Source organism: Pygoscelis adeliae, unplaced genomic scaffold (assembly GCF_000699105.1).
Source record: "Pygoscelis adeliae isolate BGI_AS28 unplaced genomic scaffold, ASM69910v1 Scaffold54, whole genome shotgun sequence".
Lineage (NCBI taxonomy): Eukaryota > Metazoa > Chordata > Aves > Sphenisciformes > Spheniscidae > Pygoscelis > Pygoscelis adeliae.
The window spans coordinates 5,204,725-5,220,090 of NW_008824982.1; the positions used below are offsets into that span (position 1 = coordinate 5,204,725).

The 15,366-nt window shown below is 40.3% G+C and overlaps 1 protein-coding gene across 1 annotated transcript in view; it reads right to left on the reverse strand.

Annotated features, from left to right (window-relative positions):
* Positions 1-802: 802 nt before the first annotated feature.
* The window catches only part of SLC35F1 (solute carrier family 35, member F1), a 131,855-nt gene continuing 117,291 nt past the window's right edge, over positions 803-15,366 (reverse strand). Inside the window, exon 9 of the mRNA XM_009325685.1 lies at positions 803-1,122. Coding sequence (XP_009323960.1) covers positions 898-1,122 — 225 coding nt within the window. The 3' untranslated portion in view covers positions 803-897. The remainder of the gene's footprint in view (positions 1,123-15,366) is intronic.

Consider the following 15,366-nt stretch of genomic DNA (forward strand, 5'->3'; position numbering starts at 1 on the left):
CCTCGATGCACTGGGTATCTAAAATAAGTGCCCTGATCCACATGATATGTCATCTTGCCATGGAGAGGTACAATACATAGGAAACTAGAAAATGCATTTTTCTTTTTACAGATTAAAATTTAAAAAGTAAGAAATCTGTGTTAAGTCATGACTACAGAGAAACTAACTCCCTGTTACCTGATGCAGAACTTCAGCCACTAGGAAATCTGCCATGGATCATAGAGAGGTCAATGCTTGAGTACTTCACTTCTGCAAATATAGAAAGGCTAAAATGCTCGCCTTATACCTATTCCTAGAATAGAGACGGATATTGTAAGTTGTCCCTCCTCTGGATTCATGGAACAGATTACCCAGAAAGGGCAACTAGACAGATAGCACAGATGAATTCATTCTTTCCCTCACCAAATCCAAGGTGCTAGCAAAAATGTGTCAGGGTGTTGCTACCACGAGTAACCCATCTGTTTTGTGCAAACAAACAAATCTTAGGGAGAAATTAACAGTGACTGCACAAGTGTATTTGCTGTAAAAAGGCGGCTTTTCCACAACTGGTGTGGCTTAGGCATAATATCGCTCAGTGGGTGCAAAACCACCCTTCTAGGAATTTCTTTTTGTAATTTCAGCTTATATATTGAATATCTTTCACAGGTAGTTTGACATTAACTGATTCATATACAGCAGTTTGTATTGCAAACATGCTGCTCATACGAGGGACTGGCGTCTCCTTGCAATGAACACCCTGGAAGAATTAATTTGTATTTTTATGAGCTTTCCTTATTTGCTACCTTGCAGCTCACTGGTGTAACTGCACCTGGTAAATACCTTTCTCTATGTACAATACAGAGATAATGGATATACGAGCTCCACTGAATCATCAGTAGGTAATCGACAGCCCTGGGTTTAAGCAACTCTAACGTGAGGCTCCTCTTCCGTCTCCTGCCCCAGGCTGGTGTATGTTACCGAAGGCTCCAGCTGGCCAGTGGCTGGCAGGTCTACAACAGGTCCTGAAGGGTTTCGAAACTGCTTGTACACCCGAGGATCCTGGGCTACGTAGGTGGACGTGGAGGAGTAGAGCACCAGCCCAACAAGGATAGTGAAGAATGACAACAAGTAAAGTCCTGAAAACTAAGCAGAAATAAGAGTAGAGTCATTAGACACAGCACCGTTATCCTGAGCTCACGAAGACCCACAGACAGGGGTAGGCACAGATCCTTCTTTTGGCATGAGACGCGCAGAACAAACCCCCTATCACTGGGATGTCCATTTTTTACGGGAATGTCTCTTTGAAAGTTGGTTTGCTCACACTAACTCCCCTGTCTTTCATAACCAACAGCTAACCGGTGCCTTCCCATGCCCCAGACATCTTAAGTATTGGTCAGGTGGGACTTGGGAAAGCTGGGTTCTGGTCACAGATCCAAAGCTGATTTTGTTGTGCTTTTAGACAAGCCAACTACTTCTCTGAGTGCAAGTTTCTCTGGCTCCAGTGTGGGGTACCATCATCTACAGTTGTCTGACAGGCAGTGGACAAATCTGAAGTTAATTGCAGCTAAACTACATGTTTGTGAAGTATAACATGCCATTGGTAATATAGAAAGATAATTAAACATTTATATAATTTAAATAAACATTTAAAACATATATACTTAAAATATTTAATAAAGGCACTTAAAAGCCCACCTGCAGCTTCTCTTGCTTGTAAACAGAAAGCAGAAGATTCAATGTGATTTCAGAGATGACGAACTTCAGCTGTGAAACACGCTCTAGGTTGACCTCAAGAGGTTTGAAAGTACATATGGAGGGCGGTTAACTGAAAGCTCGAGTACACATACTTTGGCACACAGCTCCACTAGATCAGAGGTCAGCCTGAGTTTTCTGAAATATCCAGACTCAGTGTGCCTGGTCTAAAAATACAACACAAATAACTCTTTTGGCAATACGTTAGTCCTTGCAGGTAAAGGTAAAGGCAGGGATTTAAAAGTACAGACCATTGGATATCAGCTTTAGATACTGGGTTTCTAGTATGGGGGACACAAAAATGGCTTTAAGCCCATATGACTTGTCTCCTGATCCTAGACTTCTTCAAGTTATTCTTCTTGCATGCTCTGCATGAGAAGCCACGAAGGACAAATTGTATAGCCGGCTTGTTGGTGGGGATATAGAACTGGGGATATACACATCAGTATTCAGTGTGACTTTAAAAAGTGCCTGTGTTCTGCAACTGTCAGGGATCTGTACTTAAACACCAACAACTAGCTGCAACCTGTTATTAGCTGCTTCATGAGGTACTTCACTATTTTACATAAAGGTGTCTGCAAGTCTGTTTTTTAATCCTGACTATGGTGCTTCGATGGATGCCCAATTTGTTTCCTTTGGATGATTTTAGCACGGTACAAAATGGGTAGACTGGACTGTATTATCTAAGAGGAAGCTTTTTAGCAATTCTGCTTTTTATATTTAAAGAAATAATCATTACGGTGAAAGCAAATTTTAGTTAAGCTAACTTTGTAGTGATGTTAATCTGTTGTCATTTAAAATCCTACAGAACCTGTGTCCAACTTCCTGCCTGAGGAAGCATTTGGCTTTTTTAGGGAATCCACAGTATCTTTGAAAGCTTTGGGCATACAACCCATGGGGCTGTATGTTTTTGTTTCCCACAGCTAGCATGCACGTTTTAGAGGGAAAGCGCCATAATGGGGAAAGTTAAAGTGTGTCAGAAGGATTTACAGGGTAGGAAGAGTTCTGCTTTTCATGAGCTGTTAATCGTTTTTTTTCCAGGAATGTCACCAGGTCTTCACGTGTCATCTGGTGGTACGATTTGATGTAATCATCCAGCTGTCCCACCAGTCACAAAGACAGTGTCGAGCCTCACCCTGCGTCTGCTGAAGGATTCTCCCATGTGACACAGCTCTGAAAGGACTGTTTAGGCTTAGGTCTCCCCCATGTGGCAATCAAACCCAAGTCAATCATTTCAAAGCATTTTCCAATTGATTTCCCCTCCCATTTCCAGTTCAATTTTGCTCTTAGCATTTTCCCTGCACTTCCTCTTTGCATGTGAACTTGGGTACAACTTGGCAGCAGTGGACTTGATTAAGCTGAAGCAAAACTCAGGAGCCAAATGCATCTAGTTTCCCAAAGTGGGAACTAGCTCCCTAGTTTCCCACTGTCCCTCCTTCCCACCTTATGCCTGAATTTCTCACCCTGGACAGCCAGCTGGCTTGCTCCACTGTATAACCAGAGTGCCAGCCAGATTTGTGATTGCCTTGTGTCCTGCTGTGAGGAATCTGTGGGGCTTCCAGCAGCTAAATGTGCCCTTTTTCTTGCTCTAGGAGCTGCCCAGCCAAAACCAATTCACTTTTGCTTTAGCTCATGGCTCCAGCTCTACCATATCACCCTCCTGGCCGTGCCTCTCATTCCTCCCTCAGCAGCTTCCTGCCAGTGGGCTCTTTCGCCCGATAATATTCTCTCCATGGCAGTGTCTCCTGCCAGTGGCAGCTCTCCAGCCTGGGAGAAAGGGTTTGGACGAAGCTGGGGGAAATCTAAACAAAGGCCCGTGAATCATTTGTCTTTAGTATCTATGTACAGCTAGTGCAAAGAGACCTGGATCCTGACAGCCCTATAACAATTCCATCTTTACCTTCACTGGAAACAAGTCAAGGTTCAGGCTGAACTGTTTTCTGCAGCAGCTCTCTGCAGCACTGAAGTAGAAGGATTGTTAGTAAGATTAATGTAGGAATATATACTGTAGGTATATGAGAAATCTCTCGGTTTTGTCAATACTCTGACAGATTGACCCAAAGTCTCTTGAAATCAATGGGTATTTTCCTCCTATTAAATTGGCAGTGAATCCAGCAGTGTGATGGGAAGATACAGACTTAATTCATCATCAAATACCAAATTTGTGTTCCTCAGACTCTTACTGAAATCTTTGTATTTTATTGAAGACAGGATTTCCAGGCACACTCTACTGCTATGTCTATGTGTAGGTTTTGGAGGTTTTTTTTATCTTGACCTGCAAACCTCATCTGCTGAGATTCACAATTAATAGACAGTGAAAGAGACACATTCAAAACCAGCAGAAAGAGCTATTCCTAAGAAATGAAGTAAGAGAAGATCATTTTTCATTGCTACCCTCTACACAACTGCAGTACCAAACTGCAGGCTCTCAGGAAGTGTGTAATTCCTCTCTTTGGCTAAAAAGCTACTTGAGAATGATACTGTGCTTCATTTTTCTGACTTACCTCTCACTTTCTACAGAAACATATTTCCTCTAAGAAAAAAATATTTTAAAAATATCCAGATTTGTACATCTCTCCAAATCCCACTTCCCTCCATGCTAAACAGGATAACTGTAAGCTCTTCAAAGATTAACACGGTCAGAAATTGTTTAGCTCAGATTAGCCAACGGGTGTCACACACCCTAGAGTAAGCGACAAAAAAACCCCCTCATTTTTCTATATCATTAAATAATTTTACTATAGATTTTGTATCTACACTTATAGGTACATATGTATGTAAGCTTGCTTATCATGTAGTTTTTTGAGAGACCAGATGACTTTGTGACTAAATCAATGATATAACACTCTCGAGTCCTGGGATTGATTTTCAGCCTATGAATTTCTTTCGTGAATCAAAATTATTTTAGATGACCCTCAGTTTCTTACCCATTTAAAAGAGAGGGTAACACTTGGTTAAAGAGTATTCAATATGGAACACACAATGATATTTACAAACGTTAAAAGATTGGGAAAACATAAAAAACATGTCTTCTCTAGACATTATTTAGTACCTGCGGTGAAAATAGCTTACACTAAACTACCTTTAATTTTCAGCGTATAAAAAGCCCATTTTAGGTGGCTGTCAATTTGAAGATAAACATACAGAGCAAAACCTAGACAAATGTAACGAGATAACATGTATAACAAGATCTGCTCAGTCTATCAAAACGTGCACTGATTCTGGGTGAGTGGATGTTTCTGGTATTTATCTAAGAGATGTTCCTTAGGGACCTGGTACTTGAATGCATTCGTCCAGCAAGGCTTAGCAGAAGACCTAATGGCATCTGATGGCCTAGCTGCAGGAGCAGGGGTCTCACTCCTCTCTCCGATATGTGCTACTGCAGAACCCTGCCAGAAAACCACTGCAGCAATAAGGTCTAGCTGACCACAGAAAATATATGGTGAAATCAGTCTGACTTTCTGTTATCCATGCAAAGATTTTTTTACATTAAAAAAGAACAGAACCCAAACATATCTGCAGTGGTTTTTTTTATAAAATAAAATATCTTACAGCAGTGCTACATACGATTGTGGATGAGGTTTACAAAACCCATTTGAATTTTAGTTCATACACAGTATTTTTGTTTCAAGTGAATCAAAATTAGGCATTTTGGGAGTAAGTAAGTCAAGCATCACAAGATTTCTAAAATAAAGAACAACAACATAAAGGCATCTGATAACTTAAGATTTTTAAAAATCCAGAATGAACAATTAAGCCTTTCAATATTTACTCCCCACTATTTCTTACCCCCTACTTCTTATTATCTCTCCATGTAAAAATTGTCTTTCATATATCCTTAAACCACTATGGCTAAAACACTACTGCTACTACTATTTCCACTTGACAGTCTTGTCCTTTAAAATAATCCAGTTGAAAAGATAGGTGCAAAATAAACTTCTTGGTGGGGAGCAAACAGTACATCTGATCTCATTGTCTTGAATAGTGATAAGACAATGACTGTAGAAGAAAAAAAGAAAGATAAACTGTTCAGAAGGCAGTAAATTCATGCCTGGGTCTGGAGAGAGTGAGTCGTTCTTCAGTACACAGATCATGAATTTAGAAGGGAAAGCAGGAAGAAAGGGCATAGAAAAATCGCTGTATCACGGCGAGGAAACACGGCACTGACTGACTGACTGCTGCAGAGGGAATTTGCAGACAAGTAGTTCTGACTGTCACACGTGTCCACATCCACGTTACCACTGACGCTAGGGCAAAACAGTATCCAAAGTGACAAAACCAGACAGATGTGAGTCTGCAGAAAAGCCCACGCAGACAAAGAAACTCAATGATTTGCTAATTTTGGTTTTTTACTCAGCTAGCATGATAATGATCATGACCATTATTACAATGGTTATGAAAATGCAAATTCTCTTTTACTCGGTCCATTGAACTGGAAATAGTCTGCAGGAGCAGACTACTGGAGCTGCGGCGCTCCAACTCCATTTGTATTTCACAATGGCAGCAGTAGACTGAATCTCTTGGTAGGTAATATGAAGCCCAGCTCCTAGCCTCTGGCAACATAACTGTGCTTTTTAAGTCTTTAAAAGGAATTTTTTGTTATATGACTAACTGAAAATTTAGAAATGTCGTGTTTCATATATTCAGTGATAAAGTATGAAATGGAATAACCACCTTTTTCCCTACCTCCTCTAGAAATTCTCCACATTTTGACAGCAATGAATAAAGAAATCAGGTCTATTAATTCAAATTTTAAACCTTAGAGAGAATTGATCTCCTCAGAATCGCACTGATGAAGAGGGACAAAAATGTACGTATCAGGTGGAATTAATTTAGTCCCGAATTTCTGTTGACACCCTCCGTGCTCTCCAGACAGGCAGTTCCCACCAACGTCTTATTCCAATCAGTGGGTCTGTGCAGTCTGATGAGCCTCTCTGTTTTCCGAACTAATTCAGTTCGTCGCATACGCTGCACAGCCCATCAAAGCTAAGGTCAAGACGGGCTCCTGCACCGACTTACTCCTTTTCCCCCTGGGTAATTTCACACATGAGTACCTGAGCAGGCTGAGCTAAGGGAGTTAAAACCAAATTTCTCTCATTATCTTTTATATAGCAAACAGACATTTCCACTCAGTTTGATGAATTGATCCAGAGGCTGAGCTTCTTTTCACACAGTTTTCTATTTTTGCCTCCAATATAGCAAATGAAGTTCACCGTGACCAAGCGCAGCAGTTGTGCTGTGGGATGCACACACTCTCCAGCCAGCAGTGGTACCAGGAAGGGTGAGGACTCTGAGAGCTATGAATTTGCACAGTGCTTTCACTTGCATAGCTGGATATTACAGACACGTTACTTTATTAACAGGAATGGAAGCCCGTATCCTAGTCATAGCTCATAGTGCTCCCCCTTGGCTCAGATCCACGAGGATCTGGCCAAATTTGTCTTAGGTTGGGACTGTGGCTCACTCAAACTGTTGCTGACTATTTTTGTCCCAGTTTGTGAGGGAGATGTCTCCACTTCCTCCTACCGGGGAGGAAGGGATGCTCCCTTTGGGATTCAGGGTCTGCCCTGCTCTTTACTGGGAGAACGATCTGCTGGTTCAACCTCAATTATTGCTGTCTGCTTTCAGGGATGAGGGATAAAGACCTGACCTTTGGCTGATCACTGATCCCAGTTGAGAGTTATGGGCAGAATATTTCCTAGGGATACGTAGATATGTTTCCAAACAGACTGCAGAACTAAGCTCTAGGCAGGTGATGATACACCTGTGTCATCGACAGAAATTGGGGCTGCCACCAACAGTGAAACGCAGTATTTTGTAAAACCCAAATGGCACCAAACACCGGAAGGTCTGCTGTGAGTTTTCCAGACTGCGTTCGGACAGATAAAACTCGCCCACTTGAAGCTTTATATGTCCTGCCAGATCTCTCAGATCTTTAATCGAGAGATCCCTAAAGGGACCCAAACCACTGAGATATGGTTTAGCATGTCTTCTCAGCTCTCCAACTGCAGAAGCTTGAATGCCTGAGCAGAAGTGTTGGTTCTCTTGCCGAGAAGGGTACCAAGGGGTTCTGGACAGCTTCAGTAACAATGATAACTTCTGGGCAGGGAGTCTGTCCACTAGCAGCAGGACTGCATTATCTTCACATTTTAATGACCTCCAGCTATTTCCAAGGCAAACTGTGAGGATATAGTCTTAAGTGATGACTTAAGCTTCTATCTTGCCCTCTGAACTCAGCTGGGGTGCAAAGTGAAATTTGTAGCTAGTTCTTCCGCATGTTTTTTCTTTTCTTTCCTGTCCACTGGCAGTCACATAAGAAGTTTTCCACTGGATGAAGGAGGCTTGAGCTGCAGGGCGTGTCTCAACACATCATTGTTGCTCATGCAAGCCAGAACCCGAAGCAAGAAGCATCTGGCTTGCTTCAACGACAGTGCAAACCTGACATCAGCCTCATTGCCATTTGGTCAAAACAAAGAAGCCAAAGGAAGTTTTGCCTCTGTCATTTCACACATGAGAGAAAAACCTGCTTGCATCCTCAATGTGCTCTATCTCAGATGAAATGCTGCCCATTACTATGGCTAATCAACTCCTGCTTATACTGAATCGCAAATGTTGCATAGAAATTGTGATGTGAAGTAATCATATGACACATTTTCTGTATTTTCCAGTTGATTCTCAAAGATCCTGTTCTAGTGCTTGCATGTTTTACTGTAGGTAAAACATAGTGCATAGTGGTCCATGCCTTCTGTCATATAGCAGCACCCTCTTTTTCAGTCCGTGCATGGTGTTTGCTGGTGGGCACAGTTTAACTGGTAAGACCATGGTGAGTGGGAAAGCGCTAAGCTCTTAGATGCTGAGGTTATCTATACGGGAGAAAAAGGAGGAGGGAGTTAACAGAAAACTGTCACCACAAATTCTGTTAAAATTTGGGAAACTTTATTTTTCCTGGAATTCATTGGTGGAATAAAACAAAGTTATGGAGAAAACTGATAGCATTTGGAGAAAAATCTCTGAGGTTGACGTAGGCAGCTGTAAGGCAAACACTGGTTTTGCAAAAATCTGCAGGATTTCATGCTTTTCAAATGGTATCATCAGAAAAATTTCATAATAGGCTGTCCTTTCTAAATATGTGCCTGTTAGGGCAAAATGTTTGTGTGAAATGGCTTATCTTCCTTTCCTGGGTGCCGGGAGAGATGGGAATGCTGCTTTCTCTTCTGTTTCCCTTTGTTGCCTCTGCCATCAGATGTGGAGAGAAAATGAGCCTGTGTTCAGTACCCCTGTGGTACTAGCAGTCTGTCTAATTAAAAAGTGCAAGGTAGAATGAGCCCTGCAATCTGTTTTAATCTTATCTTATCTACATAGGAAAGAGATTTTTATGTGAAGTTAAAACACTTATATTACACTGCTCTAATTTCCTGTGAGCATCCTTACTGTGGGATAAGGGGGCTTCATTTCTGGTTATTTTATATCGATCACTTGGCAAGACAGTGGTAAAGCAGTTATCCTTTTAAATGTTCTTAATACTAAAAGGAGGAGCACAACAGAAATGCTTATAAAAATAAAAACAATTCCCCCTCCCCACTTCTACCTTTCAATATTCTTTGTTGGTTTGCTCTATCAGCTGTCAGTTGCCATGTGTCTTTCTGGTTTTGTGTGTAGGTATTTAATATAGTAACAGCTGTCTGCTGTACTTGATTCTGTATTACTGTATATGAGGCTAATTGTGTCCATCGTGTTCAAAACCAAGGTTACAATAATTGATTCATCTTGGATCCTCTGTTTATATTTTTCTGCTGAATCTAACAATATATTCCCACAGTAATGCTCTCCCAGAATGGCGTTCTTTTCTCTCAGCCATACAAATGGGGAGCGCTCCTGCCCTGAGAAACAAGGAATATGCAGCTGCAGTTACCCTTACCACGAGGGACTATGTAAGCCGTCTGGAGGGAATGTGTGATGCAGCTGCTTCGCATCAGGGTTCTCTGTGGTCTGGCGCATTTGCTGCAGGCAACATGAGGCCAAACTCCAGGAGCTCCAAGAGCTCTCAACTGAGTCAATTCACAAGACAGACGCATGAAGGAATCAGAACAGAGAGCACATCCTAAGCCATTAAATCCAATCCCCCATTACTGCGTACAGCCAGACCACATATTCCATCTGGCAAATAAGCCCTGTCCTCCTGCAAGCATTATTAGGGTTTTTGTCCGCTCCCCCTAAACGATTTGAAGTCTGTTCTGGAACTTCCCTGCTACGATCGCCAAAAAATCCCCCTAATTTCTATTCCAAATTTATGCTTTCTCAGTTTCCACCTGTATGTTCTTATGTCAGCATTGGTCTTTAGCTCAAATAATTCTCCTTTCCTCCCTGTGAATTTATAGATTAATTTATGCATCTTGAGGTATCATAGTCAAAGCTATGCTACATACAGCAAACATTTTTTAGGATTTGCACATTCAGTACATTGTTAGTGGATGCACGCTTACTCTGTCAAGGCTTTGGAGCAGATAAGAGAAAAAGCTTTGGTGGCCCTCTTGGGCTGACCAAAAACCTCCATAGCTACAGCTAGCAAAGTGCTGTCCTGAGATGATAAGTTGTCCTGTCCCATGGCATTAGCACTTCTTCATCAATACTAGAAATACCGACTGACCCATTTGGGAACAGCTTTGTCACAACCGTGCTCAAATTCCTCCCATCTGTTGCCACAGACATTACCTCACACTTCGTGCTTCATAGCATTTCTCAATGCCATCCGGTTCTTGTTGCCTGATATTTTAATCCTTCTTCCTACTGAGGGTGCCAAAGCTATTACTACAGTCACTACACAACACTGGTCTTCAGACCAACTTTTTGGGACCTCTGTGAGTGAAGTCCTTCTAGCAAGCTGTTTCTCTCTCAGCACATTGCCTTGTCCTTTATCCTCATTACCCAGTTTCTTACCTAGCTTCCAATCTTTATGGTGCTAATCCTGTTCCTTAATTTAATTGATAATTTTCTACACTGTCGATTAGGTCTACCATTTGTCTTTTGTCTACAAAAATCTGTTAAATTATCAGACAGACATCAGATTTGGATTGGCATGATGTACCTTTTGTGAACCAGGTTACATTTTATCCCATTTTCCATGTCCCTAATTATTCCTCCCTGGTGTCTACTTCTGATTTTAGTTTATTGCCTACTTCATATACAATTCTTCCAACTGTCTGTACTCCCAAGCTTGAAAGTATTCAGACTATTGTGTTCTGTTTCTACTTCTGATGTAGTAATTTCCATTTCTATTAATTATTGTGCATTGTCTTAATACTTAACTCTCGTCCTTACTGAATGTGACAGAAGGTCCTGATTTCGTTTTGGTGTCAAACGAAAGGTTGCTTAATTTTGGCCTCTGCTGTCTTTGCATAGCGAAACTATTTCTTCTTTTCATATACAAGAAGAACTTTTTGCTGTTTGTTTCACTTTTTTCTTCATTGCCAAGCTTGGTTTATCTTTTAGAGCAATTAGACTTTAGTCCTTTTCTTTTTCACCTGTATGGTATCAGTTTTCTTTTGTGATTATTCTCTATTCCTTGTTTCGCTCTGTTTATTTCTAACAATTTTTTTGAAAGGATGGTTTGTCCACTTGCATCTGGAGCTCTCCCCTACAAGTTCTCTTCTTGTACTTAAGATACAAAATTCATATTACTTTAAGTCAAAGCTATTTCACATCTCCTTCAGACTGATTATGAGCCTTTTAAAGACCTGAAAGAGCAGATACTCCTGCTTGCAAAACTTAACTCATGCAGGTGGTGGGAATAACTCCAGAAGTTTACTCCAGTTAATTAAGTTGCTTAGCAGCAGTGCTGATGACCAGCATCTATGCCCTATCATGGGTTTGAAAGCTTCCAGTTTAGTGGGAAGGGGGAGTTTAGACAAAAGAAGATGCTTTTTGAAGACTTTCTAGCAGTTAATAAAATACGCTACTGTTTACATTGAAAGCATGTAGAAGTGATGTCTTCTGACTGATGTTATGTCTGCCTGTTGAGCCATTCCTTCATTTTGATAGAAAATAGAAAGTAATTTGGGTGCTTTAACCCTGTATGTCTGTAGCATTCATTGATTTGGCTGGTAGGAGGCACAACTGGAGTAAGCACTTCAATCCAGTTAGTCAATCAAAACAGATAACATTAATTCATTTCCAATTTTACATATGTTTCTTCCCAGCGGCTCATGGACCATGTGGATGGCCAGGCATAATTCTTAACACGCTTCCTAAATATTCTACCTTCTTTTTTGGTCACTTCTGGAAACAAGGACTTAATTTCATAAGAAATCTCCAAATTTATAATGCAGCTATTGCATTTAAACCTTACCATTTGCTTTCAGAGATGATTCTGTCTGCATCTCTGGGGAACTTCTAGCCTTTGTTTCCATATGCTAAGGTGGAAATAGCATTCAATTTGAAGAATCATAATTTGAAAATCTTTGTAGATTTTCAGTACCTGAACCTTATTTAAGCTTTTGAATGCAGCTGCTGCTTTGCTAATTCCTGACTTTTTTTGGCAATCCTCTGGGTTGCAAATTATTGCTGAGGTATGTAACTCGACACATTCATTGTACTCCCTTGTCTTCAAAAGTATGCTTGACTTGGGAAATGCTGAGGTTCTCATTTAATAATTTTTTTTCCCCACAAATAATTAGGAACCTAAGCCTCTTGGTCTTTGTTTTCATATTCATTGAGCTATCATTTAGAAAAGGTATGTTGTTGGTAAGATTCAGCTCCTTTAATAGGATGTCTTTGTTATGTTTTTCTGTCTGTGCTTTTTCTTCTAATAAAGTAAAAGGCAGTATTTGTTACAATATTTTTTGCTTTCTGCAGTTCATTTTCTTGTTCTCTGTTGTTATGCATTTGTATTGCTCCGCTCCCCGAAATTTTCTTTTTCAGCCCATGCTCACCAGCACCTTTAAAACCCATATGGTTCTGTTGAAGATTTATCATTCAAGAGTTAATTATTTCCAATAACAGGAAGATTTCTGCTAATATGTCTACACTTTCATATTGGGTATCAATTGTAAGCACTTCACCTTTACCTTCTACACGAGTCTTCACTACTTTTTCCAAAACGCTATTTATTTCCTTCAGAGTGTAAGAATTAAACTTCATAATATACTCTGTGGTATATTTAAGAGATCTCTGAACAACTTTTTCCTTATATTGAAACACAAAACAAATTCAAACAAGGTAATTTGAGATGACTGCTATTTTTCTCCAAGTGCTCAAAGCCCGTTGTTACAATACTTGGCTTTTTGCATTTCTTTAAGTTAATAATATCCAATTATTAACTCCAAATGAAAATGATTGATGGATGGAGTACTTATGCTAAACGTAAGGATACTGTTCCATGTTCCACCAGTATAATGCTGTTGCCTCCCTCTGGCTGCTATAGTGCTCATGTGTCTGGAGCGTTGTTGAGCCTGGGAGCAAAGGTGCAGACAGAGACTAGTGGGATCGCCTCTTCTGACTGTAGACAGCAGTGACTTCAAATTACATACAACACCCTGAATTACACCCCCCCCCCCCCCCCCCCCCCCCCACCACCCTTCCCACCCCCCCCCCCCCAATTCCCTAACCATTTCTCACTAGTTCCCTAAACACTACTCCCCCTTACCTACCCCTGCTAAGAAAGCAATGAAGACTTGGGGATGATGGACTCAGCATTCTGCAACGTGTTGAAAATTCAGGTCCCATGACAGTGATGTGAACTGATCCTTCAAATGGTCCAAGTGTATTCCTGTTTATTTATCCATGTTCAACTCATTCTCCAAAGACAATTCTTTGTTCAAGACACTTAAGAAAGAGTATTTTATAACAACTGAAAGCACTACCAACCCTCAGCATAACATTGTCTGTATAGGGAAATGTCAATGTTGGACTTAGAATCCTGTGGTTCCTCTTCATTTTGTATAAAAAATTAGAGGAAACTAATAGGTTCTATGCTAGGATTTAAAACCTTTGTTCATGATTTTGTTTGAAAAATAACAACTTCTCACTATAAGGTAAGTAAACCACTTTCCCAGTGCCTTGTAGGTCAGAGCACTTAAGTGGTTCATTGCAAGTCTGACCATCAATTTAAGTAGATTGCTCAGGCAGATACACTGTCTCTTTTCCTTCTCTGGGGACTGTCTGTGAACAGGCTGATTTTACACATTTGTTTACTACAGTTAACATTTACATTCTTTTTTCATTTCATGTATTCTTTTGAGTAGTCAACATCCATTAGGCAATTTGCTATCCACTGTGACCAAAGGCAGAACTCAGTCACATAGCGGTGCTTTTTTTCCCCTGCCTGGTTGGATTGTCAGTATAAACTACTTCTTACTTCAGTTTGAAATTGGTTCTATTTAGTGATTACATGAGTTTCAACTGGCCTCAAACACCTTTTATAGAAATGAAAATTTACTTCCATACCTACCTTATGCAAGTATTTGAGTATAAATGTGTCAAATTGAAAAGCTCTTTTGAAGTTGCAAACAAATCTTTTAACATTTTAACACTTAAGCTATGCAGGAAGATGTGATACTGAGACATAAAAAGATTTGATTCAAAAGTTATACACAATAAAAAGGGGGGAGAAATGGAGAAAGAAAAGAAATATTATGACCATCTAATCATTGATACAAAAAACCAAAAACCATACTATGAGTTGACAACCAGGTGTGGAGTAGCAAGGCACAGAACAGTGCTGTTGTCAGTAAACCCTGTTAACCGAGCATTCACTAAGAATATTAAGAAATCTAAATTACATAGTTAAGAGAATATAAACCCATGCATAGGTAGGTAGATCAACTCCTGGCTGTTCTCTTGCTGTAATTATGAACTATGTCCTGGCTAGGAAACCAAACCATTGTTCAGTAATTAAAGAAAAGAAAAAAATTCCTAAACTGAGATGAGAAGTAGAAACTGAAGCTCTTTCAAGAACAGAAATCCTGCATTTGCTTCTCTTATGAAACACCTAAAGCTGTTGTTTCTAAAACAAAGTATGCTTGCTGGAAACTCTGGCAACTGCTGGCTGCAGCTGCCAGGATTATCTCCGTGGCAGATGCCTGGAAGCCTTAAAAGCTCCTTCTTGGGGTTCTGGGCTGCCTAATGCAGAACTGAGATTTGTGCTCTGGCTTCCAGAATCCATGAGCTGCGTAACTTGAGTTTTCTTGTGCCTGAGATCTTCCAGTCCTATAATACCTGGCTGAAAACACTGGAAACTGTGTGCCGCTGCAACCTCTTAGATGAGCGGGCAAAACAACAGTCAGGGTCTGAGAGAAATGCCGGCCTGTGTTTCCTTGGCAGCATACTGAAAACAGGATGTTTTCACTTAGCATTTCTGTTTTGATAATTAGGCATTTCCAGCAAAAATGTATTTTGCTAGAAAACTCCTAACCAGTTCTGTTGTGAGCAGTCTTTTAACAAGAGACCAAAAAAAAAAAAAAACCCCCAAGCTAAAAGCCCTGAAAACAACTTACAAAACTTGACATCTATGATGAGCTAGTGTCTGAAAAAATATTATTGAAATTGAAGCTTTCATTGCAACTTCTGTAATACGAATGCCACTTCTTTTACACTCTTTTCTGATGGCTTCAAAACAGTGAATATCCATGTTTCCCTGTT